This window comes from Drosophila virilis, chromosome 2 (assembly GCF_030788295.1).
Source record: "Drosophila virilis strain 15010-1051.87 chromosome 2, Dvir_AGI_RSII-ME, whole genome shotgun sequence".
NCBI lineage: Eukaryota > Metazoa > Arthropoda > Insecta > Diptera > Drosophilidae > Drosophila > Drosophila virilis.
Window position 1 is genome coordinate 33,772,001 of NC_091544.1, and position 27,031 is coordinate 33,799,031.

Here is a 27,031-nt window from a genome sequence, read left to right on the forward strand (position 1 = left end):
GAAAATTTAATGTGCATCTCTGGCCCACAAGAAAGCAGCTGTATTATTTGTAATTCTGTTGATGCCAGCTTTAGCTGTTCATCTCACCTTTTGTCGTTTTTTTGCCTTAACTAATTTGTCACCAAAAGTGTTCTTGCAAAAGTTTAAAAAACAAAACATTTGATTTTTAATTTTTTGCCATATCAAATGGAAATAGCGGCAATATTGGCACTCAATATTGTAGCTTGCTGTAAATATAATTTTATCGACCTGTTAACAGAGAACTAGCCAATTTAGCAGGCAAAGCCGGAAACAGAAGCAAAAACAATTTCGACATTATTGCTAAAATGGACAATGAAGAAAGCAACTTGCACGAAGTTTGCCGTGTGTGTGCCAACAAAATAAAGGACAAGAAGCGCCAGCGGCATATCTTTAATTATTTGCGAGGCAAGTTACTGCAAAATCTGAAGCTCATTACTGGAGTCGAGGTAAGCGAGGTATCGTGATTATTGTTTAAGTTGTGCAATAAACTAATATTCGTTTTGCCGTTGTAGCTGTCGATGAACGAAGGATTGCCCAAATTTATTTGCGATCGATGCTATTCCGAGCTTGATTTGGCCATCAAGTTTCGCGAGCGCTGCATCTTTTCGCAAAAGTATTTGGAGGAAATGCTTACAAAGGTCCGCAAGGACTTTGTAGTAAACACAGCCGAACGGGAGCTATACGAGGACTTGATCGATGAGGAACAGCTGGAATACATTGATGAAGATGTGCAGTTTTTAGAAGATAACGATGTTGGAAATCTATTTGACGACATAAGTGCAGAGATTACTGAGGATGAAGTTGAAGAAACTGGTCATGTAGAAGAGAACGCGGAAGAGGATCAGTCGAGAAGCGAGAAACGGCATTGGGTATTGTTGGAAGACAAACGGCCAGCTAAGCGATTACGCCATTTTTTTATATGCGAAGAATGTGGAGAATATTTTAAGAATGAGTACGATTACAATGAACATAAAGAAGGACATTTGGAAAACAAAGAATCAAAGAGATTCTTTCCCTGTTACAAATGCCCGGCAACCTTCAAAACCAGGATCGCGTTGAAACTTCATCGACGGGAAGAACATTCCGGAGAGCGCAATTTCAAGTGTGCAACTTGCGGCGAAACATTTCTAGAACACAACGCCAAACAGCGCCATGAGAAGTAAGTGGATTACAATTTACAAACTATATAACCAACATCCAACTATCTTGCAGGGCGCACATCAATGAGAGACCTTACCCTTGTCTAGAATGCGATAAAATTTTTACTAGCGTATCGGAGTTACGGGCGCATTCCACTATCCATGAAATGCGAAAATTTAGGTATAACACACCTGTTTGATACGACAGTACACTGGATAAACTTTTTTTCTTGCAGGTGCGAGCCTTGTAACATGGACTTCACAATGCGCAAACATCTCGTAGCGCATTCAAATACATATCCACATAAACGCACAGTGCAGCAAATGCAGGATGAAATTGATATGCTATATGGGGAGACAGAGGAGGAAACGTAGATTATTTAATATATATTTTCAGTATTTAAATAGGTTAGTTGATAATTGCAAAAATATGCTTGTTAAAGTAAGTCAGTAACAGAAGATTTATTTAATATAACGTTAACAAGAGAGAGAAAAAGAGAGAGCTTTCACCAAGGCGCCTGCGCATGGAAGGCCGCTTTTCAACAACATAAGTGGCCTTATAAATGAGGGTACAAAAAGAAATTTGTGTGTATTCAGTGTATTCAACTGGTTGCCACCAGTTCACAGTGACCAGCTCAATATTGTTATACATACAGGTACGGACATACAGCTGGTGCAGCCGAAAAATCAATAAGACCACAAACTTCTACGTAAGCAGTGATACGAGTTTTATAAATGCGCAATATGCTATCGCAGTCAAAAGGTAAGTTGGTTCATGAAAAAAGGGTGCCTATACTTATTAGATACTGATGGAAAAATGGATTTAAATATACTTTAGTTTTCGGCACAATGCTTGGATGCTTTATTTTGCTGGTGTGCAGTGCTTCTCAAGTGCGTGCCTTTGACTCCAAGGACAGCATCTTTGCAGATGTCTTGCTTACCGACTTGCTAAATCGTATGGATAATGATATGCAGGTGGGCTACTACGATGTGGACAATGAAGGAGATTTGGCCGCAGTGGCTGCTGCTGCCGCCAAGGATAATGTGGATTTGGTATCGCGTTCGGAATACGCTAGACTGTGCAATGGGGGCAGCGATTGCTTGCTGCAGTCGAACAATGCACACCCATCCCTACGGGATCAGGAGTTTTTGCAGCACAGCTCGCTTTGGGGACATCAATACGTGTCGGGTGGCATGGGTGAGGTGCCAAATCGCTACAACACTATAGTTAAAACCGATGCCAGCCTGCCTGCCTATTGCAATCCGCCCAATCCTTGTCCCGAGGGCTATGACACGGAACAACAGGCCGGCAATTGCATAAGTGATTTTGATAATACAGCTATCTATAGCCGCGAATTTCAGGCTGCCCAGGAGTGTACGTGTGACAGCGAGCATATGTTTGATTGCGCCGATCAGGAAAACGCTGCTGGCGTTGGCCCTGGTAACAGCGATTTAAATTCGGCTGTGGAGAAGTTTCTCTTGCATCAATTTGGCAACGAGAATGTCCTGGACAATGCCAACGTCGTTGCCAAGAAGGCTGGACATATGCCAGCGCTTCGAATGGATTCTATACCCAATCCTTTTCTACAAGTTGCTCCAGGCGACCGTCTACCAATTGCAGCTAAAAAGGGCAACATGCTCTTCAATTAAATATCCTAAGAATAACTTAGCGCAACATTACTTGGCCACCTAAATATTTGTTGGCTTCTTTAGTTTAAAAATTGTTTATCCACCATTATATATCATAGTCGTTTCTGAATGTTGTCCCATATGCATATATAGAGCTCATAGCAGTTTCGAAGAACCTATAGAAATAAAGTTATTCAGAATAAACTATGGCTTCAAGCCAAAATAAACAAAAATTAACAATTTTCTTTTGATTATACTTATTGTCATTTCATACTCTCAAACTCATATCTTTATTGTTCACAAAAATTCAGTTATTTAAAAGATTTATGTATCTAATTAGGGTTTTCTTGCTGCACTTTCAATCAGCTTTACAATGAGTATTATGTGTCAGCATTCACTGGTATTGTGGTTAAGTCGACAATCCCAAATGGGGCGCCATCATCACAATTTCTTAAATCTAACCTAACTATTGATATAGTATATATATATATATATATATGATATGAATGTTGTTGCCCACTGGGTTTACAATACACTATTCGAAAACACTGGCAGTGTGATTAGCTTAGCAAATATTCGTTGTGCATTGACAAGGCTCCTGCAATGTCCATTATATATACAAGTAACCAATACATGTATTGACTATAAACTCAATTTTTTTTTTGTGAATTGCTCGCTTTACACTAAACTAGAAAGATTTAAGAGTTTTATGATCATGAGTAGTTTACAAACGCCCCGTATTATTGCCGTTTACATTTTGACCCCAAGACACTTGATGCGGATTCCGAGTCGTCAAACGTAGGGAGTTACCGTCGCCATCTTCATCGATGACATGCTCGTAGCCTTGATTTATGGTACCACCGCCGTTGGAACCATAAATTTGCTGATACAATGTTAAAGTATTAAAATGCTGATCTATCATCAATATGCATTCTGTCTGTTACTCACCTCAGCTGGTCCACCATTCACATTGAACACATCCTTGATGCTAATGCCTGCATTGGACACGCGGCCGCTACGCTGATTGGGCAAGGCCCCATTGTTATTGAGCTATTACGTAAAAAATCATATTGTTTAAAATGTTATGTTGAATTCGTGGTAATCCTTACCGGTGGCACTGCGGATATACCGTACTCATTTTTGGCACCCAGGGTTTGCATAGCCGATTTGCGTCGTTCTGCCATTACGGAGTTCTTCCTGACCTCCAGAGCTCGTATGGTCTCAGCTCGCATGGTCAGTCGACGTGTCAGTATTGGTGTGGCTGGATTGTTCTCTGCATCAGCTGTTAGTTTAAGAAACCGTTTCTTAAAGGCGACATCCAAGGTGCCGATTTGACGTCGCGGCTGCCGTGCTTTTTCTAAATTTTGTATGGTTTTGCGGCGTGCTATGCGATCGGGCCCCGAGCCCGAGTCATTATCATAGTCCCCATCAATGCCTTGTAAGCGTTGCAGATTCTTAACAATCTCCACAGCGTGCTAGGGGGAATACATCGGTCAGTACAATTAACAGATAACATATTTGTTTGTTTTTTTTTGGGCACCTTGTCTATAAGTTGATCTTGTGTTAGATCCTCTGATTTCTTTTTGCAGAAATTCAACTCCGTAGAGGCCAAGATGTGCGAAAGTGTGCCAAATCGATGGAACAGCATGGCCGTAAATTGTATAACCAAAATTAAGGCAAAAAAGAACACAAAAACCAGACCAATCGGTTCTAGCTGTAGATACTCCTTGGAGATGTGCACCTGTGCGAAAGTGTAGCAAGAAACCGTATTACAAAAAAATTTAACTATACATCATTTTTTGTTAGTAACAAATTAACAAATGAAGAGTTCTTCAAATTTGATTTTATGTTTACGTTCGGGTAAATGGCAGAACATTGTAACAATTGGTCGGTGATAGTGCTATGTTTATGTGTGTGATACCATATAAGTGTGTTATGTGAATGCCATGCATGGCTCCAGCATGTATATTATTGTATATATACATCTAGGGGTTTATTATATATAGTATATCTTGTTGTTGAAATTATGGCATAGGTCGTACAGTTTACCGTGTTGAGGGTTAACTGTTAGAATCAGATTTGATGGCAATGTGTTGTTGCTATTGTTGTTGTTTCTGCGTTGATATGATATATTTTTTATTGGTGATATGCCACAACCATTAGGATGGGTATCAATAAATAGGAAAAAACATAGGAATGCCTTATAAACATATAAAAATATAGGTACACACATATATAAAAAATTAGAAACATCTGTTGGGTAAGTATATATGTAACGTGACGTATGTAAGGAGCACATTAAACATATAGTGTAGGAGAAAGAAAGAGAACAGAAGGAAGTTAGAGGTCCCTTGAATAGGTATAAGATAAGTTACACATACTGAACGACACAGAACAAAACGGGTTTTGGTAGTAGAAACATAAGTTAAAGTTTGATTTTAATTGTATAGAATTATAAACCTCAGATGTCTCTTCGATATACGTAATATTCGTTTTGACGCCCAACGGCCATATAATATGCAGTTTATCCTTATTCAATTGCAATAAGAAGACAATCAATACGAATAAGGCGTTGGCCATAAAAAACGCAAAGACCGACTTATTGCGCAGCTCAATCAGATCGGAGGCTATGCGGGCCTGAGTTTGGCGACCGATCATTCGGATTCACACAGTTATATGAGAGAAATAGAGAGAAAAAAAAAAGAAAAATGTTAGTGGTGTTTGCGAAAGACTCAATTACCTCCTGGGTGGACTCGTCATAGGTGATATTGGTGCGCACGCCAAAAGGCCATTTGACGTGAATGTTGTCCTTATTCAATTGCAGCAGGAACACGATCAACACGAACAGGGCATTGATCATAAAAAACGCGAACACCGACGAGTCGCGCAACTCTTTGAGGTCTTTAGCTATACGTGCCTAAAAGTATTTTATCGGCAGGTGGTAGGTAGCATAAAACATAGTTGACCCTATTAATCCTATCATAACTTATTTAGTCTTACCTGTTCCACAGGATCATTATCAATGGGGTATAGGTACTGATCGATGAGGTCCTTCCAGAATTGAATTTCCGAACTTGATAAAAAGTCCACCTCACCCTTGCGGACATCAGGATCCTCGATCCAATAGGGGTTTGTCAAAAAATCACGTTCTTGCTTGGGTTCTGCCGAGGTATCTGAATCCGACTCATCGGATTCGTCACCCGATTTTTCAGCTACCGACGTAAGCAAATGATGATCCTTGGAGCCACTAGACGTCGTGCGACGTCTATTATGACGGGAAGCATGATGACCATGTGGATCCACAGCGCTCTCGATGGTGTCAATGCGTGTTTTGATTGTATCCAGGGACTCGGCAATGCTGGTCAGCTGCTGCTTCTCGTCTGACGTTTTTCCGTGGGTGCAAAAAACGCAACGGAATAGACCAGCTAACGAAAACTCAATGGATCCCTCCTCATCATCATTATCGCCTATGCCACTTTGTAGGAAGCCTAACATGCTTTTTTGTTTTACTCGCTTCTTGGCTTCCTCAGCGGCTTTCTTTTCCGCCTCCAATTCCTTTTTGGTCTTTTTGGCGACAACCTCCCGAGTGCCCCAGGAGACGACGTTCAAATTGATGATAGAGTAAAGAATAAGGAGCAGATACATGGATGGTATTGATAATAAATATATTAAGCCGCATGTTATACACCAAAATTCTTGCGGATGCAAACATGCGGCTATGAAGAATGAGCCCACCATTGATATCAAAAAGATGGCCGAGGGCGAACCTATTCCGTCCTCTCCCAACTGCAGTGCTGTGCCCACTATGACAGCCATCATAATGAGGGCATAGCAAGTGGATAGTACCTGGGCTACAAAGAGTTGAATATTGGACTTGCACGTGAAACAAATGACCATAAAGGCCAGAATAGGTACAATGTTGTAATGGAAGGACGTCCAGTTATCAATTCGGAAGGCGGCGACAAAGGCACCCACTAACATAAGAAAGATCGTTCCAGGTCCCAAAATGGTGCCACCCATCAACATCATCTGGTAGAAAACGTACAGCAATGAAATGTTATCATTTATCTTAATTGTGCGTTTCGCATCGCCAAGAAGATCCATGATGTTTGCTATAGTGGAAGGCACCCAGCGACGACGCTGATTGTAGAACTCGTTAAAGCCCTCTGGACAATGGGTGTAGGCGTCCGACGCAGCTGAGTACTCCACACGATATCCACGCTGCAGCAATAAGGTACACAGCCAGCGATCCTCGCCCTGATCATACTGTACATAGTGACGTGCTTCTGTTGGTTTAGTTGTATACTTTTTCATCACATTATCATCCATCAGTGCCTTGCCACGGAACAGTGAAAAGCAGCCGGGAGAACAGAGCACACATCCAATCATGTGCTCAGTTGCCTTTTGCAGCCAATGACCGATCGCGTATTCAAATAGCTGATACCACACCATGGGTCCAGATCCCACGGGATGAATACGTCCGCATGCAGCGCCTAGATTTCGGTTTTTCTTCATTAAATCGACCAACAGGGTGACAGCATTCGGCTTGAAATCAATATCACCATCAAGGGTGAGCAGATAAGTGTTTTCCGCAATGGCGTCCTTGCGATCAACCGAGATTGGTAGCTCCATTAGCCGATGACCAAGCAAATAGTACATGTACATAACTTGCGACCACCGCTTTCGATGACGTATCCGATCCTTATCTTTAAGATGTGCAATGAACTTTGTTTTGCCAGGTAGGGTCCATACTAATCGGCCGCCATAGGGTGTTGGATATTTTTTGGGTGGTCGCAATCGAATTGTTGTCTGATGGATCTCAGAGGCGGCTTCATCCATGGTACCAATCAACAGCTTTACAAAACGATTGCATTGAATATCATCGTCACTATGATCCGAAATCTCAAAAGCATCATCGAAAAAAATGTGAGCTGTAAGAGTATTATTAATTGTAAGAAGGAAGGTATCATTGATATTAAAGTACGAGAAAGAAAGGCTATCTTCGCCACGCCGAAGATTTAATAAACTTGCAGACCCAGCCTTTTCATAATGCTCATAGTGCTTTGCACAGGGAAAATTAATATGGCCGAGTTTGGTCAAGATATCTTGATGAACAAAAATGTTTTTTTACACAACTTAATTTTCGAACGATCGTTCCTATTGCGGCTATATGAAATAGTGCTCCGATCTTAATGGGATTTTGCATATATATGAGAAGCATAGTCAAACTAATAAATGCCAAGGTTGGTCAAGATATCTTGACAAACAAAATATTTATTCACACAACAACTAAATTTTCGACCGATCGTTTGTATGGCAGCTATATGATATAGTGGTCCGATCCAGCTGGTTTTCACATATGTGCTGTGTGCAACAAAAAGAGGGACTTTTGCAAAGTTTCATAAAGATAGCTTAAAAACTGAGAGACTAGTTTGCATAGAAACAGACAGACAGACATGGCTATATCGACTCGACTGTTGATACTGTTCAAGAATATATATATTCTTTATGGGGTCGGAGATGTCTCTTTCTATGGGTTACATATTTCACGACAAAATTATAATACCCTCTACAAGGGTATAACAATAAGATAACTTACTCTCAAACTCATAATAGTCTGGATCCAGCACTCGCAAATACTTTTGGGCTACACGTCGAGCGCACTGATCCTCGTCCATTCGCATAATACTTTTCAAGAACTCGATCATTTCATCTTTGGTTTCATGCCACATAGTGGCGCATGTGTAAATACGAGTTATATTATCTGAAGATTTAATCGAGGGCTTGTTCGGCGCCGAGGAGCGATCGGTATGTACTGAAATAGTCTCATAGTACTCATCACCCTTTTCCTTTTCAATGTCCGACAGATCCTGTAATTAGTATGGCATATAAAATCGGGGACAAATTTAAATTAATCTCAAGTTACCTCAGTTTTGACATCCGCTTGGTCATCGCGCCTTCTATTTAATGCCATGGACTGATCGATTAGCAAAGCCGAGTACATGGGTCTCACGAAGAGTTTTTCGGTTGTTGCTAATCTCTCGCACTTGGGCGTCCAAATGTGTAGGGCAATCCACGTTTGGCTGAGAAGCCACAATATCCAGGCCCACGCCATTTGCTCAGTGACAAAATTATTAAATCTAAAGTTGGACGGACTGGTAAAGAACAGATAGTCCGGTATAGTATCGTGGAAAAAGCAAGGATCATCAATACGTATGCCACACGCTGCAATCAGGAATGATACAGCAATTGGAACGGTAAGGCTCACAGGGAAGGCATAGCTGAAACCCTGTATAAGAATCTTGCAAGCAAACTTTCCGAATATGTAGCATAAATAGGCTCCAAAGATCTGCAGGAGCAGAACATATACCACCGTGTTGTAGGCGGCATCCACATCTACCGTATCTATGTTGGCTGACTCTAAGGTGTCGGGTAGCACTCCACCTAAACCGGCCGGTAGCTCATAGACAATTATCTTATGAGGCCCAAATGCATCGCCGTAGAGGCTGAACAGATTACTGGGCTCCTCGCCGTTTGCCCAATATATGAGCAAAGTGACACAGAAGAAAAGCAAAATCTTCCATATTGAAAGGAACATATGACAAAAGTAACGCGTGTTATGCATCTCCTCCTTGATGCGTCCCAGGGCACGTACGATGCCAAGCGGTGACTGCGCAGAGACGTAATTCTCCCACCAGCCACATGAGATCATTACGCAGGCCACCGGTATAACCCAGAGTTCGCGCCGGTTCTCCAGTAGGGGCCAGATAACCAGGCCGGTGACCTGCGCTGCAATTGCAGCCAGATCGATGATGACTTTAATGAAGCGTTTACCCTCCTTGGAGGTTCGCGAAAGCAGTCCAAAAATGCCAGGTATCACGCAGAGGCAGTTGGTTAACATTGCGCCTTGTATAGCATCAATCTGCGGCAGCACGACAAACATCAACAACGCTGTGCCCAGTGCGCTAAAGCTCTCCATCATCCAGACGAACAAAAAGTGTCCTGTTTTCGGTACCTTGAAAGTTTTGAAAAAGCAAATTCGCACCGATCGAATCAGCGAACCGATCTCGGGAAGGGAATATGCAATCACTAGCGCCCATATCCAGGCAATACGCTCCTCCTCAGGTAATCGCACAACGAAGGTTTTATCGCGGCCCTGTGTAGAAATTGGCATTTGTATTGATTAAGTGACAGAATCACGTTTGCCTTACCAAATCCTTATTGCAGTATTCAATCTTGCGATCCTTCCGCACCTGCGAGGTCATAAACAGAACTGTTCCTTTGGCTATAACGCCACCGGTTAAGACTATGATAAAGGTGAATATGTAGGCGAAGATTTTTAAAATCTTAATAGTTAGCTCGAGACACTCTTGGTTTGCCGTTGAGCCGGTCTCAATTTTAATTGGAGGATCACGAAATACATCCCAGCCTTTGGTTTCCTGTATTGTGCGTTGGCTAGAAAGCAGATTTTAAAATAATTAGAAGCCGGAAATCAATGAAGCTGATGGCTGGAAAAGTTGTATTATCGTCATATTTTTTGAAAGTTCAGTTTGAGGGTTAAGAAAAGGCGTAACTTCCAGTTTTCAATTGCTGAGAGTAATTGTCATTGGAATGGCTACACATTTCATTGAAAGAAATTGTTGAGCAGCGGCTGCTCAAGATTTGAGAGAAGGCGGACCGCTATAGATGTGGGAACGGCAATTAATGTTGTTTGTATGGATCGCTTTTGTTCCGGTTTGTTATTGCAACATCAAATAATAATATTTCGACCTTCACATTTCTGGCTGCTCCCGAGAAACCCTCCAACTATTTGCAGCATTGTAAGACTTACCTGCCTCCATAAATATCGTGTGTCAATGGTGAGCTCTCGTCGTCGGTGAAGTTGTTGTCATCGCTATCGCCATGCTCCCCAGTGGCTGGCGGAGCCATCGGGCGATGCCGCACCGCAGACATCTCCCACGGTTATTGCGACCGAGCCCTGCTGTTTGGAAGTGCTCAATCTTGAAGTCAAACTGTTGCTGAAGTGGAAGTGAAAATTAATTGAGTCCAGTTATAATGCACGCGAATTTATCGCAATTCTGTAAAAGCAAGCTATTGTACATGTATAGGCTTTCAAGGACTTCCAACCGGTCCATCGAGCCTGAAGGGCAGGTCTGGCATATACGTGAGTCATGATCATCTAAAATAACTTACTAAACAAAGGGGAAAGAGAACCGCCAATTACTGTGTCTTTTGTCCAAGATTACTTTAAATCAAATGGACATATTAAGTAAAATAAAGAAATCGAGCATGATCTGTGGGCAAGACGCATGTGCCTGAGCCGGGCATGTGTATCGGATGTGCCTCAGCTGTTCCACTTTGCACGGAACTAAAGCGTTTGCCAATTTGAATTTATGGTAATTACGAGCACGTATGTTGTTGCATGTACAAATACCTACTCATACATTGTTCTTCTCGAAGGCCTTGTGCTACATTTTAGCAGCACCGTATCGGATTTCTGTTAGCCGTGGGGAAGCGAAGCACGATATAAAAAAATTAAATAGATGCTGATGACCAAGCGATCGCAAGTTGAAATTCTAACAAGGATTAGGCTGTGCATCGGCAACTTATGAACCCTTAAATTTAATGTTTTTTTGACAATTTACTTTGCAGTTTTGATAAAAAAACAAAATAAAACTTCCTAAAGCACTAGTTAAAACTGTTGATCGGAACAAAGCCAGCATTCCTTAAAATCTCCGACTTGAACTCTCGATGTCGTAAAACGCCTCGGAGGATTCTTCGCCGCGTACATCGTAAAAGCAATAGGAAGAAGCACTTGGCAGGGTTCCTCTATAATGACCATGTACAATGCCAGTTAATGTGGCTTGGAGTTTGACTTTGGTGGCAACAGCAGGTGCAGAAACCTTTTGGGTTCTAAGATTACTGAATGAACTGCAAGGATTGCTTGCGACATTCAAGGGAATCGGTCTGCGAGTATTTTGTGCCTTGGAGCCTTCTGAATCTCGCCGACTTGTTATGAACGCCTTAGTAGATTTGGGCGGTGGCAGTGAATGCTCAATATGTGGTCCTTGATTAGTTTTGGTTTTAAAAGAACTCCCAGACTTTTGATTTACTGGCGTCGGCTTCAGAACTGACGGTGGCGATCGATTCTTGGGGCTTGGTTTCAATATAAAGTTAAGTAACTCATTGTTGGTCTTGTATGTTTCAAAGAACTCGATCATTTGAGCCCTAGTTGATTGCTTGATCTGTTTGTCCCTACTCCTATCTTTCGCGGCCATGTGACTACCCTTGGCTACATTTGACGGCTTAATTTCAACCAGTTGCGTCAACGGAAGCAAGTCGAAAACAAATTTGCGATTTTGAAGTTTTAACATATCCTGGATGGTATTTGGAATTTTAGACTTCTTTTGCTTGGGCATTGTTTTGGTTATGTTGTGCTCTCATGGACCCGGTATTATAATTCGGTTGTACAATTTTGAGTCTGGACAGATTAAAAAACAAAGATTTATTTTTAAGATTTCTATAAGGTAGATTAAAGCAAAGGTATGTAGACTAGTAATAATCCACAATTTGCAATCTGTTGGCTAGCCGGGAAGTTCGGTTAATTAAATGGAGCGGTTATATTTCCCAGGCATAAACTGAATTTAATTATATAATACAATAATTCAATAATAGGAAATAGGCCGTTGCTTATAGAAAAGCCAAAGATGCTGTTGGCCACCTGGCGCCTGCGCAGAAGACGTCGACATGGGGTCATCAACTTTATAGTCATATGATTGCAACCCCCAACAATAGTCGCAGCTGCTGTAGTCACAGCAACCCTCATTGCAATGTTAAGGGTAAGGGTGGATAGTCATTGTATGTGTTAGGATGCTTTAGACTGATTATGGTTTTGCTGCGTGCCTCATTTGCTATTTATAAGGCCGCAACAAACGCCGCTTTACAACGGGACCGTGTGGCCTAATGGATAAGGCGTCGGACTTCGAATCCGAAGATTGCAGGTTCGAGTCCTGTCACGGTCGTTTTTTTTTTTATGTTTCTTTTCAATTTTTTTTATTCGCTCGTAAGTGTATATTTTTATTTTTAGAAAATGCAGACCTACCCAACTTAATTTTTTTAATCACAATATTTAATTAAGTTAGTATACATAAAATTTTTGTTGGGTATATTTAAACTCTCCTCATACTCCCTGCACTAGGCGCTATATATCCATTTTTTCCTCTTACATATGATTCATTTTTCGTTGTCCTGCTCTATGTCTCCTGCGCTCTCTGCTTCTTTTCCGTTTATAGTGATGTGTTTATATTAAAGACTGTTTCACAGTGAATGTGATTTTTGCATAAGCTCGAATTTTTAAATACATACCAACGGATATAACCCGACGTTACTCTTGGCAATTATTGTACTAAAAGTGCTACATGTTACATGCACTTGGATATTTAATTTGAATGCGAAATTACACTCACCAAAATTTGCCAAGGTCCCGCCCTAGCGCGCCCTTTCTTTTCAGAGGAAAGAAGTTTAAGTTGATTGAACTGACTTGACACATTGGTCATTAAACAGTTCACGTAGTAAGTCTAGTAAATCCCTAGTTCCAACCGACGAAAAAGTAAATAAAAACACAAAACGTGCTGGTCATACCAAATGTGAACTAAACAAAGAGATTTTCCGTTGAAAACTTATTATGCATTCATGCCAACACTATGAAAAGTGTATGAATGTGTCTACAGCTAGAAAAGTCGACCAGCAAAGGATTAAATACCACAATTCAGACTAGACGCAGCCAGCACTAAAGTTAGATATCTCCGATAAGCGACCGGTTTTACAGTCTCAAGTAAGAGAAAAGCAACTCCAGTAGGCCTTGGGCTGGCTAACAACAAGAAACTGGTCATTCAAAAGATACAATTTACCCTTAGCAATGCCATAGTTGCAGGCGTAAGTATTTTCGTGGACAGCACTGGCCTGAATAGACTAAAGAATTATTTTTTTTTATAAATATCATATCTCCTAGTGCTGTGGGCGCTAGTGATCAAATTATCCAAGTGAACGGTAATGGCTAATGCCTAATTCATTATGGCTCTGAACACAATATTCATAATAAACATTTGAGCAATATATATGTATTTCAAACTGTTGAGTTGTGCATTGCGATTCAAGCAACGACTTAAATGCCGCACAGTCCAGCAAATACAATGGCAAGAAAAAGTGAAAGTCTAAAAAATGTTATAATAAAAACAATCTATGAATAAGATACTACAAGCCGAGACCCAACAGCAACAGCATTGCCGTCATGCCAACAACAACTCAGTGGTTGCAACTGTTGCTGGCTGCTGGTTGAAATTGATTGCTACATTTAACAACGGAAACAAAATCGAACCAATCGAACCAAACGTGTCCAAACCGGCCACGCCAAGCTGTCCGGCTGTCCGGCAGTCCGACAACTGAGTCCAACTTGTATTATAAGCGTTGCTAACCAACCAGTTTTTAATAGAGTACCACAGGAACAGTGAGCGACTTGAAACGTATGCGAAAAACATGCCCAAACATAAAAGATAAAAGTAGCAACAAATGCTGTCAGAATAGTGACATAGGAAGGTAATATGGACTAAACCGGATTATACAATTGTTTTAAAGTAATTCTGAACTAAATGGAGAATAGTTCAGGTATATCGGTTTCAGGTATTTGCGCTTAACATATGGTTTTTACATATAAGCAGAGCTAGTGCAATTCTTGAATTCCCCATGCAGTTCAACAAACCTCAATTTCCTTTCAAGACCTGTCAATTAAGAGTTTTTGCTTCGCCAACTCATTGAGTCAAGTTCCAGTCACTTATTATCTGCCATCATAATACTGTTATGCAGATACACATAAATAAATTCAAGACCTCAACCAACTCTGACTCACAAAATTTGAACGGCTCGTACGCCTTCCACTGAATTCCATCCGTACTGAATGCCTTTTTTGCCCATAACTAAGGACTCTCCATACAATATGCATATGTACTTTAATTATGCACCATGATTCACAAAGTTTACTCATAACCAAAAAAGTGGTTTTTACGCTATGCGTAACTTAATTTTTATCTGGTGTTAAGCTTTGGGCTTCACCCATTACCAATTAACATTAAAGAGATAAATTATATTTTGATTATTGGATAGCTCCTTTGCATATGAACGGTTTTCGCCTTTTCAACTTTACGTAAAAAAAATCAAAAACAGTTATCAGTCCAAATCTGTCCGATTTGAGCAATAAACATTGAATATTTGCGGAGACATTTTAGCTGAGCGCAAGAGAGACGTTGTCTAAAATTTAAATAAGAAAGACAAACAGTAGAGAAGAGAGCCAAAAAAAATATATGGAGAGCGAGAGAGAGAGAGAGAGAGGCCGACTCACTGCTTGTATATCTCCACAAAGAAAAAAACATCGTCTTGGTTTCTTGGCTTGCATGTAGGCGGTTCGGCCTTTAAAATTATGCGAAAATTGACTGGCACAGATTAAAAATGCCAATTAGATGAACGCCCTGGATACTTTTAGTAAGGATTTGATTTAGTGAATTTTAACCGTTGATGCCAGCAACAGCTACTCCATCTATATAGTTAAATGTTTTTTAGTAATGCTCTGCTAATTAAGGTTTATAATTTATAGAACAACTTGTTTTAAAGGTGTGTTTGTGTCTCTCTTTATATTTTTACGAAACGGGTTTTGGTACACAACGCAAAATCATACCGAATTTAAATCGCAAAATAGCTCGTTTTTATTTTGTCTGCAGCTTATAAAAAGCAAAAGTGTTGCCAGAGTCTTAAACAAAACCCGTTAGTCAGCAAAAAAAAAAGAAGTGAAAGAAAAATAAATCTTAGCTAAACAGAAAGAGACTACTGAATAAACGAGAATGAGATTGTGCTTTGTATTTGTCTGGCGCATAACTTTCACATATAAAAATGTCCCGTTTGATGCCACTGCGAATGACTACAAAATAAAAAGACCAAGAGAAATGATATTAGCTTCGCGGTAACTACAGTAAATCAGCAGAAGTGAATGCTGTTATGAAAGTTAAGAGCTTCTTCAGAGTAGACTGCTCTTAACAATTTCAAAGCACTTTTTCTTTGTTTTCACTTAACATATACACTTTTGACCTTTGCATACATATGTACATTACACTTTTCTGTACTCTGCTAGGATTTCTGTACACTCTTAATAAATAAATTTTTACACACACATATATGTATTTTTATTTTTCTCGAATCGTCTGCGTGGCTCAAAACATTTGAAATACAAAATGTATTTATCATTTAATTTCTTTCGTATTATTCGTTATTTCTTTTACTTAACCGTTGCCCGAGTTGTGTTGTTTTTGTTGTAGCTGTTGCATTAAACTTTTAGCCAACCATACACAAATACATGTTTGCATATGTATGCATGTACATGTACATGCATACGTATACGCATGCGCGCACGTACCGTTTATGAGAGCGAGCCCCAGACGTCGACGTGATATTTGCTTTCAGCCTTTTCTTTTATCCGCGCAAAGCTCTTTTCGAGTTCGTTGTCTTCGCCAAACTAAATTGAAGTCTTTCGTTTGTGCTTATTGGAAGTGGACGCAACTGTGGCTCTGGGCATGACTCTGATTGCTACTTCTTTAGCTGAAGCCGTTTGCAACTGGAAGTCAAAAATGAGCGTGGTGGATTGTTGAGTTTTTCTTGTTAGCTTGCTTTGCTCTTCGGTTCAGTTGGCTGTTGTCGTTGTAATGGCAATGTATGGCACACTTTAAGAAGTTTTTACTCTCTTATTTTCACTTTTTGTTTATCTCTTTTGCTAGCTAGGTTGTAAACATAATTCTTTCTATCCAGTGAATATAAGGTTTGTTGTTTGCTGCACAAATACATGTTTTTTGCGACAACTTTGTCGAGGTCATCTGGTTTCGTTTTCTTGTACCCTTTACCAATTAAGACAATGTGAAAGAGAATGATGAAGCTGTGCAAACCAATGTTATTGGCAAAATATATCCGAACGCAAATAATATATATTTATTATCCGAATGTTGACTGAGGATCAATTATCAAAAAATGTATATTGTAGTATCTTTTATAGAATATATGTATTATCAAGTTTATTTTACTTAATTAATATCGCATCCGCTACACCGTAGTTTTTTATTTTATTTTTTAGCGACGTTCGCCATTCTCTGCGATTGTCATGCCAATAATAAAACCTATATATGATGGACCAGGCACTTTCTTTATGATATCCATAAATTCAAGTAATACGACTTAAGTTTATAAGTAGTAAAATTAGCTCTCTTTGCGATGACATGTACTGAAGTATTTTCTGGTAACGTAATTCAGAATTGGGTAAGGAGCATCTAATAGTCGAGCATTTTCGAGAATAAGCTCAACATTGCTTGTTTCTCTCTTTGACGGCAACAAATTCAGTCTCTTATTAATCTCTGTTTTATTGGTAAATGCTACCTCTCCTCATGGGAAGCAGATAATCAAGCGATGCAATAGGAAAAGCCAGCTGTTGGAGCCTGCTAACGTAAAGCGAATGACCAGCGCCTGTTTAATAAATTATTTGTTTTAAAATAGATTAATAAGGAATAATAAAGAAAACAATTGAGGAAATATCGTCTCTAATGGGGGAGGATAATATATTAAAAAATATAATATATTAAAAAAAACAATTCCATTTCGATTTTATTTCTTCTTTCTAACGCCCAAAAGCTTCCAACTTATAGCGGAGAGCTGACAAACTTTTTAAAATACGTTTAAATACATTCGATTAATATCGATTGGAAATCATGAGAAAATTCGGTCACATTACATTCGGATTGTTACGGCTCGTTAATTAACTTTATTAAAAAGCCAGCTGTTAGCTTCAAATTAAGCTACAATTGAATTTTAATCGAATTGTATTTAAAAGTTTAATTCATGATACATAACAATTTCCTAGAAAAATGGCTGTTTCCCATTAGTACCAGTATAATTGTATTATTTAGATGTTAAGCGAATGCATTATAAATATACAGTGACAGTGAACGATAAAATGTAATCGAATTACCTATGTGATCTGGTTCTTTAGTTCAGTACAGTGAGTTTTTTGATCGAACTATATGAACGGTTCTTTATAACTCTGGCCACACTGCGTTAAAATTGTATGTCGCATTGTTCGGCTGTTGCTCGTGTAAAAATTATAGAAATTACACAAACGCACACACCGTAGCCATAAAAACATCTTTTAATGTGAGTAAAAGAACAAGGACGGAACAATGGGAGCCTGTGTATGTCGCATGAATCCCGACAATGAGACAATGAGTGTCTCCTCGGCGAGCGCTTCGCGTCCGGCCAGCGCAGGTGAGTTGCCTATCCACATCAACATCAATTTGCATCCATTATCAATGTGAAATGCTTTGTTATTGTATGCGTCACATAGGAATCGCTTTGGGGGGCGCTGCGCGCAAGAATCGTCCACTATGCCATGAGACCATTAAGTGGCGCTCGGACGTCCCGTTAACCGAAGGTCAACTGCGCTCCAAACGGGACGAGTTTTGGGACACTGCTCCGGCATTTGACGGGCGAAAAGAGATTTGGGATGCGCTTAGAGCTGCCACAAATGCAGCTGAATGTCTGGATTTTCAAATGGCCCAGGCCATATTAGATGGCGCTAATGTGTCCGTGCCCAATGGGTGAGTTTAACTAGGTGACTTCTATCAAATAAATCAATCCCCTCCGCTCCATCGCGGCTGCATTAAATACTAATTACTCTTGACGCCACCAACAAAAAATCAATAAAATGTGATTAAGTTGACCATATAACTCTATTGATGCAATCCCACAATACTTTGCATGCCTTCAGTTTATTAACTAACACTACAGAATTAAATATCAATCTAATTAAATTCGAAACATGGTGTGGAGAGTGAATTAAAAGAACCCAATTGTTTAGAAGACTGAATATTCAAATTCATTTTTTTTTTTTAAATTTGTATTTGTTTTGTGTACATTAAAAAGGAAAAAAGTATGTGACGACAACTTTTGGACTTAAGGTATACATAATCCATATTTGATTGACAGTCAAAAAATGCTGTTTTTAATTTGCTGGTACACATCGTATCTTAACATTTCACAGTTCAATCTTTTTAATTATGCTCTGCTGTTAATATAATTTGATCTAAAACAATGTTTGGTAACTTATTGGTGGCAATATATATATAATATCCTTCTCTTGCAGCTACCTCACAGAATGCTACGATGAGCTGGGTACACAGTACAAGGTGCCCATTTATTGTCTATCCTATCCCATTAACATTGTAAAGGAGGAGAATGGGCGCGACTCGCCAGCTGAATACTCAGAGCCCGTCGATGGCGGAACCGAAATCTTTCTGAAACTGCGCATATCATCGACCATGACTGATGTTAAACTGCCGGTATACTCAAAAGATACGGTGGGACAGTGCAAGAAAAAGTTGCAGGTGAGTGAGAACAAAACTATTTTATCGATAGAGCTTATAAATTATTATTATTATTATTATTTATTATTTTTAATCACGCAGTCGGTAGAGGGCGTCGATGCATGCTGCCAACGTTGGTTCTACAGCGGAAAGCTGCTAGGCGATAAAGTACCCATTGATGAGTGCAGCATACACCAGGGCTATGTGGTGCAGGTCATTGTTAATACAGAGCACTATAATCACGACAACAGCACGAGTATCGTTCATTTGTCGCTTGCGAGCTAGCAATACACCAACTCCATACTAGTCAACTTAGGCATCAACAGCAGCAATAAGCTTTGTGAAAAACGGCAATTGGCTAGCAGTGACAACAACAACAATTCCAAGCACTCCGGCAATAACACAAAGAGCTTTAATGTAAAGCACAAAGAACCAAAACAAAAACATCGACAACTAATGTATTGCATTTATCTAAAGCACACGCGAAATGCCAATAGTTATGTTTTGTTTTTATATCAGCTTGCCTTATTGTTGTTCTGGTTGTTGTTGTTGTATTGCTATTGCGAAACATACAATTCTGAGCAAATACAAAAAATTAATGAAAAATGCCTATAAATATAAAAATTAAACATAAATACATATATTTTTTTGATAATAATTATGTATGTTAACAAAATTAAGCAGTCGCTATAAAGAATAATTTGTATAAGCTGCTGTATTGAGTAGTAATATTCAAATATGCGCATGAAATTCACAATTAAAAATCAAATAAACAAATGTACATTTCTCATGAAATCAAAAACAAAACTAGAACTGCAAATTCAGAAGATAAACGTATAATAATAACAAATTGTTTATTAACTAATTATACGCAAACATTTGTATGTATTGTAAAAAAAATACTGTAGTATTTGGCTGTAATGAAAATCAAAGCAAACATTCGCTTAATGTGTCGAAATACTACATCAACTTTTGATACTGTACAAGAAAGCATAAATGTAAAAATGTTGGAACGCCGAGCACAAATTTAATGTAATAATCTTTAACAAAAACAAATGAAATTCCAAAAGAAATTGTTAAATTTAATTCTTGCTCAATGTAGTTAACACAATAGTATAAAGTGGTTGGACAAGGAAACGTTAATATCGGATAGAGTAACCCAAGTACCTTATAAATGTATATGATTTTTGCTTATAGTTTTAAAGCCATAACAGAAATACAATGAAGTGCTTATTTATTTAAAAAAAGATTCTAGTTTTGTATGATTTTCGTTTAAATTATTTATTGCAATATTGAAAAGCACTACAAATTGAGACCATGCGATATTAGATTGAGCAATCGCTGTTTAACGCAACAAATGGAATACAATAAATGTTAGCTTTTATAATTATTTAAAATATACTTTTGTCTGGAAATAGTAACGAACAATATAAACAGTTACTCCGCACCGGCATGTCTTTGCCATTTAATGTTTATGTGTACTATTTTTTATGCATTTTTTTTTTAAATTTTAATAACTGTAATATATAAAAAAAAAATAAAATGGAATTGCGAGTCAAGCATTCTTTATCCACGCGCATCCATTTTTTGCAATAGAGTCAGGAACGAAAAGGCTGTTGTAATAGTCTGTAAGACAAGGAAGATCGATAATAATATGAGAGGTATGTTAATATGTTATTTCAATATTGAAACACAGCACTTACAGATCTCAATCGGTCCACATTCAGATTGTATATTTTTCCAGCAGTCAGTCGAAAGGTTCGACGGGAATTTATCAAGAAAATAATATAATCGCTGCGCAACTGACGCAAATGCAGTTGCCAAGGACTTCGCAAGAGTGCATCTCCACATCGTTGACTATTCTGATACACAACATCAGCAAAGTAACAAATGATAAAGAGCTCATAGAGGACTAACAGCAGATACTGGCCCAATGACACCATGCGCATCAATGAATTGACCGTAGTGCTCTTTATTGAAACAAAAGCCACCAGGCACATAAGAAAAGTAACCTCGGCGATTTTGAACAACCAAATGGGATTATAGAAACTTTCCATTTTTTGCAGAATTGATATAATATAGTGATGTTGCTCAACACATCGCTTTAATGAGTGGTTGAATGCGGTGGGAAAGCTAGTAATTTTGTTTGGTTTTTGTTGCTGCATAAGTTTTTCCAGTGGAGTAGTAATTTCGTGGGAGTAGCAAAATTGATTTAACTCGACATCCGCCACAGATTGTGCTTTTCGGAGTTTACTGTGAAATCGATAAGGTAAAATTTATTGCATGATTTTGTATTGTCTAATATGTAAGGAAATAACCTTAGTTCGGCCTTATTGGCACCCATCTTCAAATAACTAGTAGCTAGAATATTTTTCAAGCTACAGGACAATAAATCATATTGGCCAGATATTACTATACCTAGAACCATATGAAATCCACTGGAAGAAGCAAAGGCGGCAGCCACTTGAATCTGTCCGACAGCCTGAAGAAAGAAAACCAATTCGTAGACAATCGGTTGCTGTCAAAAATAACAAAATAACAATATACAAGAGCTCCTTTTTTTGACTTTATTCCGACTTACGCTATAATTAAACGGATACCAACATGCTAAAGGCAGACTTCTGTCTCGGTAAACTATGGGCAGCATCAACCAGAATACGGTTCCCACATAGCAACAGTAGACATAACTTTTGATCCATAAATTAGACTGACGCAGGGCTCCTGTGACGGTCACATAGGTAAATCCGTGCGCTGAACGTATCTGATGCTTTTCATTGACAGAGCTAATTATCTCATTTAAAAGCTTGTGTCTGAATCGTCGGAAATATAACTTCATTGTAATGGTCCACAGATAGATCACCGTTTGTATTAGACAGTTGACAAGAAACTCTAGATCACCTTGGCCATAGTAAATGTAGATAGTATAGATAAATAATACGGCTATGTGCGAGCATACAAAGTAATTAAATATCTCGTAGATCCAATTCAACACGATTAGCACGAAATTAAGGCAGCTGCTTCGATTTCCCATTCGAAATGGATACATGCCAGCCACGCGCATCGTCGAGAGTATAAAGACGAACAGATCGCGGCGTTGCGACTCCTCCTCAGTTGGAATATCTGAGCATTTCATGCTGTTCTCTGATACTGCTATACTAATCGAATATTATTTGAATGTTCACGCTTTTAAATAGTCTGTGAATAGTTGTAATTATATTGTATTTATATATAAATTTTAAATTATTAGGTACAAGGCGCCCATTTGCTGTCAAAACTTTTTATTGAAATTATATGTATTGTTAATAATTTATAAGCCAAAAACTTTTTAATACTTTAATTGATATCAATGGTAAGTCCATAATTAAATTACCTTATTTCATTGCTGTACTTTCCGACTGAAAAGTAAAATATGGTAATTTATTTCACATATTTATGGGGGAAGGGCGGTAAAAATATAAATGTGCACGTCTTGTCCTATTATTTTGAATGGCAGTCAAACTGTCATATAGCCTAATCTTGTAGAAGAATCTAAACTTTTGTGTATTTTTGATGCATTCCTTAATTTGCTTTATTTTCTTTATTGTAATTACTGCAATTTTCAGCGATGTGAGACAACATGAGGTACATATATAGGAAATGAAGCGTAAAGCGAACAATATAATTGTGTATGGACTAAATAATTGATTGGTTAATGTTAAAAAAATGTAAGTACACATGAAAAACACTCTCAATATAAATGTAATCTCAATCTATGTTTAGTTGACGGAAGGTGCCCTCCATGCCAAACAGATCATCGCTTGTCTTTGGTGCGCCTGGGCGTAATGATTCATTCGCCTTTTTGTCCTCTTGCTCCTTGAACCACTCGGTATTATCAGCCAATTTCTGTTTCCACCACTGGTTGAGCTCAACAATTGGTCCCGCCTTGCCGCCATATTCATTGGGCAGCAAGTCACGTGGCACCACCTTGTAGAGACTCTCTACATCGTTGTGAAAGGTAATACGGCTGCGAATCTTCTCCTTGACGAAGGGCTTTACAAAGTTAAATATGGTGTCCACCAACGGGGAAATGTTGATCACATGCACCTCCTTCACCTTAACTGGATACGCCTCCTGTACGGCAATGAGAAACTTCTTCACCACCGTCGGCGAGAATTTAGCAAAATGTGATGCACTAGCTACAGCCGCATCCAAAATGAACACATCGCCGGCAATGCCCACGGACTCCTCCGCCAAGCGGACATCGCCAATCATCAGAGCCACCTTCATTGCATCCAGAATATGATGTGGCTGAAAATCGCAATCAATGCCGCGAATAAACGTAATGCGTCGTCCATTGGGCGTAATTCCCGGAAGTGTGGGGCAGTGACTGTTAAAAGGTAGGTAGGTATATTAGGTGGGATGATCGAATGTATGCTGTTAATTATAAATACACATAGTCCAGGACAATGTTCAGCTCCTCGCGATTTATGTCACGATTGGCAAAAAACTCGGGCACTGCATTCCGCATCGTATAGTACATATCCAGCTTCTTCTTCACCTTTTCTAGGCTGAATTTGCAACCCCGCAAGAAAGTTGTCAGCCGCATATCATCCATATCCTTAGGCAGATGTGGTTGGGTCTCCAGCCACTCACGAATCAGTTTAATATCACGCTCAATATCAGCTGGGTCCTCAGGTTCGCGCAACTCCTCGCGAATGCTTACTCGCTGTGCGGGTGTGGGATGTAGCATCATCATCTAATCCAATAAAGACAAGGAATACCAGATGAAATAATGCCAAATAGGCGCCTGGACGCAGGCTCAGGTAGAAAAAAATCTAAATGCATTTCGTTTATTTTAATAAAAGTTTTTGACTCTTTCAAGCTAAGCAACTTTCATTACATTGTCTGGTAAACTCATCAGACTCATTTGTTACTTGCCCAACCATTATTATTTTTTTTTGACGTATTATCTTCTATCTAACATTCATTTTAAGATTTTAATTAAGCTACTGTGAAATCTCTACCTGAAGTCACACGCGACTGCGTCGTGTCATTAACATGGCCAGACCCCTTATACGACTTAAAAATTGTCAAATGTAGCCCCTGCGATTGCTGTACACTGCCGTAGTTAGACCCGGGCCCAGTCATAGTACTGTCACGCCCACTTGCGTAAGGTGTTTTAGCTCGGCCCAAATCAACTGCGAAGCGACCTCAAAATAAAAACTGTTCATGGTTCACGTTTATTTGGCAATTTCAGTTGACTTTTGATACACTAGCGGCAATTTTAACAACAACCACAACAACAACAACATATGACTCCATAAAAGTAAGTACAAAACAAAAACACACTTTAAACAACAATAACAAATATGGTTTGAATAACCTTATGCAAATTCAAAACGTAGCAACAGCTTAAACTAAATTCAACGTTAATTGAGCCGGAAAAGCAATATTTAAGACTTTTACCTCAAGCCCTTGTATTTAAATGTATCTTTTGTAATTAAGATAGGGTCTTGGCTATGCCACAATTTGACCTCCCATCGGCTTTTTCTTTACATTATTATTGGTTGACTTTGGTTCATATACTCTTTGATTTTTTTGTGGCTTGGAAATGCGAAGATTTTAGCTTAAAACCTATTAACTAACATTAATCTGTGGGAGGTGGCTGACAAACTATTTAGAAAACGATTTGAGGGTTGGAATATATTTTATGTAAGGGATTGGCCATTAAGAAATACTTTGCTTATTTTATTTTTTTATAAATTTTAAATTTTTCTATTATTAACTGATGTGCTATTACTATAGTCTAGCAGCACTTCAGCGTGAGTATCGGGGGTTCATAGTATAATAAGTAGCTTTAAGGTAGCTTGGTTTAGATATTTATTTATGGTATTTATGTGGTATTCATACAGCAATTGTAATATTTTTTATATTTTGATTAACTTGAAACTAATTTTCCGCAAGGTGCAATAGGAAAAACATAACTCATTGAGGTCAGTTGTACGAAAAGCGAATGTAACATTTTGTGGTTAAGTAAAAAAAAAAAATAAATTGTTGCAAAAGCAAAACGAAAATTGCATATTTCCAAACCACGTGCTGTATGGTATTCTCTCAGCAGGAACCACATCAACCAACAGTCATGCAATGAACCTCAACAACAATTACTATCGGTTGCAAATTTGATTAACGTGGATGTATACCATTTATTGGATCTGTATGTGCTGCTTGGGTATTGTGAGGCAACTAGGCACACAATTCTCTATGTACACTCATGTGGCTATGTTGTTGTCGTTGTTGTTGTTTTTGTTGTTGTTGTTGTTGTTGTTGCCACTGCTGCTAATGGCCATTGCGTTTACTGCAAATGTTGCCTGCAACAACTTCAAATATTGCGAAAATCTTCGCGAAAACCAAATGTAAGGCGGTTAAAACAGAAACGGGTTTATTGCCTGGCTTTTGGTCTTTGGCTCCAACTGGTACTCCGTTTCTATCTCCCTCTGTCTTCTATATGCATATATGCCATTATTGTTATTACCTTAATGTTGCTTATGTTGTTCGTATTTGCTTTATAATTGTGCGCAAGTTACAGAGTTTTTTAGCTGAAGGGGATAAGGGAATGATTGATATATTTGCCAAGTTAAAAGTAGTATTGTAAGTACAACTTGGACAATGTGGAGTAAGGCTTGGCCATGTAACTAAACAAAGCCATACTTTGCGTATATTTTGTCAATTGTATTCATTTTTCATTTAAAATCTGTATTCAATCACTTTATTAAAAGTGGAAATTGCTTCAGAAACAACTTAACTAATTTTTCAGATTATTGTTCTCAATTATTCCTGTGTCACAATTGCCCATTGGCAATTTAAGACACTTTATAATTATATTTTTTTCTTCTTTGAGCACAATTGAACTGCACATAATTTGCACACATTTTCTTATTGTTGTTTCACTCATTTAAATTCCATGCTGCATTCAGAATGTGCGAATACATGACAAAGGTATGAAATGCAAATATATATTGGTATGTGGAATTTATATAGTATATCGGATAAAAGACCATGTTGATTTATTTATTCCTGAATAACCGGCTTTATGCAAAGTCGAAAGAGTGTTACAGCTCACCTTGATTGCGTTGTTAATTGGTTAGTCAGCTGGTAATCCTTTTTGGTGGCTTTGGTTTTAAGTATCCAATGGGCTACGTAGAAATGGAATATTAAACACACAAAACACGACCGAAGCGCTGAAGACGGTAACTAAATCTGATCGGTTTGAAACAAGTTGCAGCGCATATAAATACTTCCATGCGAGCAACGACGAAAACGAAAAAGCCAGCTGACGAACGACCACGACGACGATTGCAATAGCAACAACATGAGCAGAAGAAAACCGAAAGCCGTTAAACAGATCATGCCAAGAAAATCGGTCAAAGAGAAAAATCTGCACGAACCAGCAACTGTCTGCATCTGCGTATGTCTAAGCGGCATGGCATTGAGGGGAGCGCAAGGCTCGGAGGCACGAAAGCTCTGCTGCCATTTGCGCAAGAAAAGTTCAATGAGCGCACATCGGCCACAGACCCGCCACGCTCCACTGCCAGCCAGCCGTACAGACGAGCTGCAGTAACACAACGGCCAGCCCAAAAATGTTGTCAACCAGGCTTAGCCAAGTTCCGAACCGTGGAGTGGTAGTAGCTAGCCAAGTTTGTGTCTTCAGTCTTTTATTTTTGTTCTTTGAAAAGCATGGTGCTATACATATGCGCTGCCCCGCCCTTTGCAGGTTATTCCGCCTATCAGTCATGGTAAAAACTGCTGCGTGCAAGTTGT

General features: G+C 39.0%; 6 protein-coding genes and 1 non-coding gene across 11 annotated transcripts; 4 read left to right on the forward strand and 3 right to left on the reverse strand.

Annotated features, from left to right (window-relative positions):
- The first annotated feature begins 52 nt into the window (after positions 1 to 52).
- Positions 53 to 1,606, forward strand: LOC6632899 (transcription factor Ouib). 2 transcript variants are annotated; one of them, XM_032433968.2, is made up of 4 exons: positions 53 to 476; positions 534 to 1,180; positions 1,234 to 1,341; positions 1,397 to 1,606. In XM_032433968.2, the coding sequence occupies exons 1-4, from the start codon at positions 327 to 329 to the stop codon at positions 1,533 to 1,535; spliced, it is 1,044 nt and encodes a 347-aa protein (XP_032289859.1). In that variant the 5' UTR covers positions 53 to 326; the 3' UTR covers positions 1,536 to 1,606. The 2 variants fall into 2 exon arrangements, with proteins under 2 accessions (XP_032289859.1, XP_002056750.1); XM_002056714.4 differs by having other exon boundaries at positions 53 to 467.
- A 149-nt stretch (positions 1,607 to 1,755) lies between these two features.
- Positions 1,756 to 3,026, forward strand: 7B2 (Secretogranin_V domain-containing protein 7B2). Its single transcript, XM_002056715.4, has 2 exons — positions 1,756 to 1,923; positions 1,999 to 3,026. Exons 1-2 carry the CDS (start codon positions 1,896 to 1,898, stop codon positions 2,808 to 2,810), a joined length of 840 nt encoding a protein of 279 aa, XP_002056751.1. The 5' UTR covers positions 1,756 to 1,895; the 3' UTR covers positions 2,811 to 3,026.
- Positions 3,027 to 3,427: 401 nt separating this feature from the next.
- kkv (hyaluronan synthase-like protein kkv) lies at positions 3,428 to 16,398 on the reverse strand. 4 transcript variants are annotated; one of them, XM_032433963.2, is made up of 11 exons: positions 16,249 to 16,398; positions 10,621 to 10,807; positions 10,001 to 10,244; positions 8,716 to 9,945; positions 8,389 to 8,659; positions 5,790 to 7,720; positions 5,250 to 5,426; positions 4,330 to 4,530; positions 3,899 to 4,264; positions 3,738 to 3,839; positions 3,428 to 3,672 (listed from the first exon to the last, which is right to left on the reverse strand). In XM_032433963.2, exons 2-11 carry the CDS (start codon positions 10,740 to 10,742, stop codon positions 3,514 to 3,516), a joined length of 4,803 nt encoding a protein of 1,600 aa, XP_032289854.1. In that variant the 5' UTR covers positions 10,743 to 10,807; positions 16,249 to 16,398; the 3' UTR covers positions 3,428 to 3,513. The 4 variants fall into 4 exon arrangements, with proteins under 4 accessions (XP_032289854.1, XP_015026236.1, XP_015026235.1 ...); XM_015170750.3 differs by lacking the exon at positions 5,250 to 5,426 and adding an exon at positions 5,530 to 5,706; XM_015170749.3 differs by lacking the exon at positions 5,250 to 5,426 and adding an exon at positions 5,530 to 5,706 and having other exon boundaries at positions 10,621 to 10,801; positions 16,249 to 16,384.
- On the forward strand, positions 12,739 to 12,811 carry TRNAR-UCG (transfer RNA arginine (anticodon UCG)). Its single transcript has one exon. It is a non-coding gene; the product is annotated as a tRNA-Arg (tRNA).
- A 1,514-nt stretch (positions 16,399 to 17,912) lies between the features above and the next one.
- On the forward strand, positions 17,913 to 20,015 carry LOC6632903 (ubiquitin domain-containing protein 1). Its single transcript, XM_002056717.4, has 4 exons — positions 17,913 to 18,137; positions 18,217 to 18,469; positions 19,015 to 19,255; positions 19,337 to 20,015. Exons 1-4 carry the CDS (start codon positions 18,053 to 18,055, stop codon positions 19,517 to 19,519), a joined length of 762 nt encoding a protein of 253 aa, XP_002056753.1. The 5' UTR covers positions 17,913 to 18,052; the 3' UTR covers positions 19,520 to 20,015.
- An 898-nt stretch (positions 20,016 to 20,913) lies between these two features.
- Positions 20,914 to 22,367, reverse strand: Or83a (Odorant receptor 83a). The gene is made up of 3 exons (XM_032433971.1): positions 21,816 to 22,367; positions 21,553 to 21,752; positions 20,914 to 21,487 (listed from the first exon to the last, which is right to left on the reverse strand). The coding sequence occupies exons 1-3, from the start codon at positions 22,365 to 22,367 to the stop codon at positions 20,914 to 20,916; spliced, it is 1,326 nt and encodes a 441-aa protein (XP_032289862.1).
- A 410-nt stretch (positions 22,368 to 22,777) lies between these two features.
- LOC6632905 (alpha-tocopherol transfer protein-like) lies at positions 22,778 to 26,489 on the reverse strand. Its single transcript, XM_002056719.4, has 3 exons — positions 26,334 to 26,489; positions 23,665 to 23,969; positions 22,778 to 23,600 (listed from the first exon to the last, which is right to left on the reverse strand). The coding sequence occupies exons 2-3, from the start codon at positions 23,967 to 23,969 to the stop codon at positions 22,979 to 22,981; spliced, it is 927 nt and encodes a 308-aa protein (XP_002056755.2). The 5' UTR covers positions 26,334 to 26,489; the 3' UTR covers positions 22,778 to 22,978.
- Positions 26,490 to 27,031: the final 542 nt, after the last annotated feature.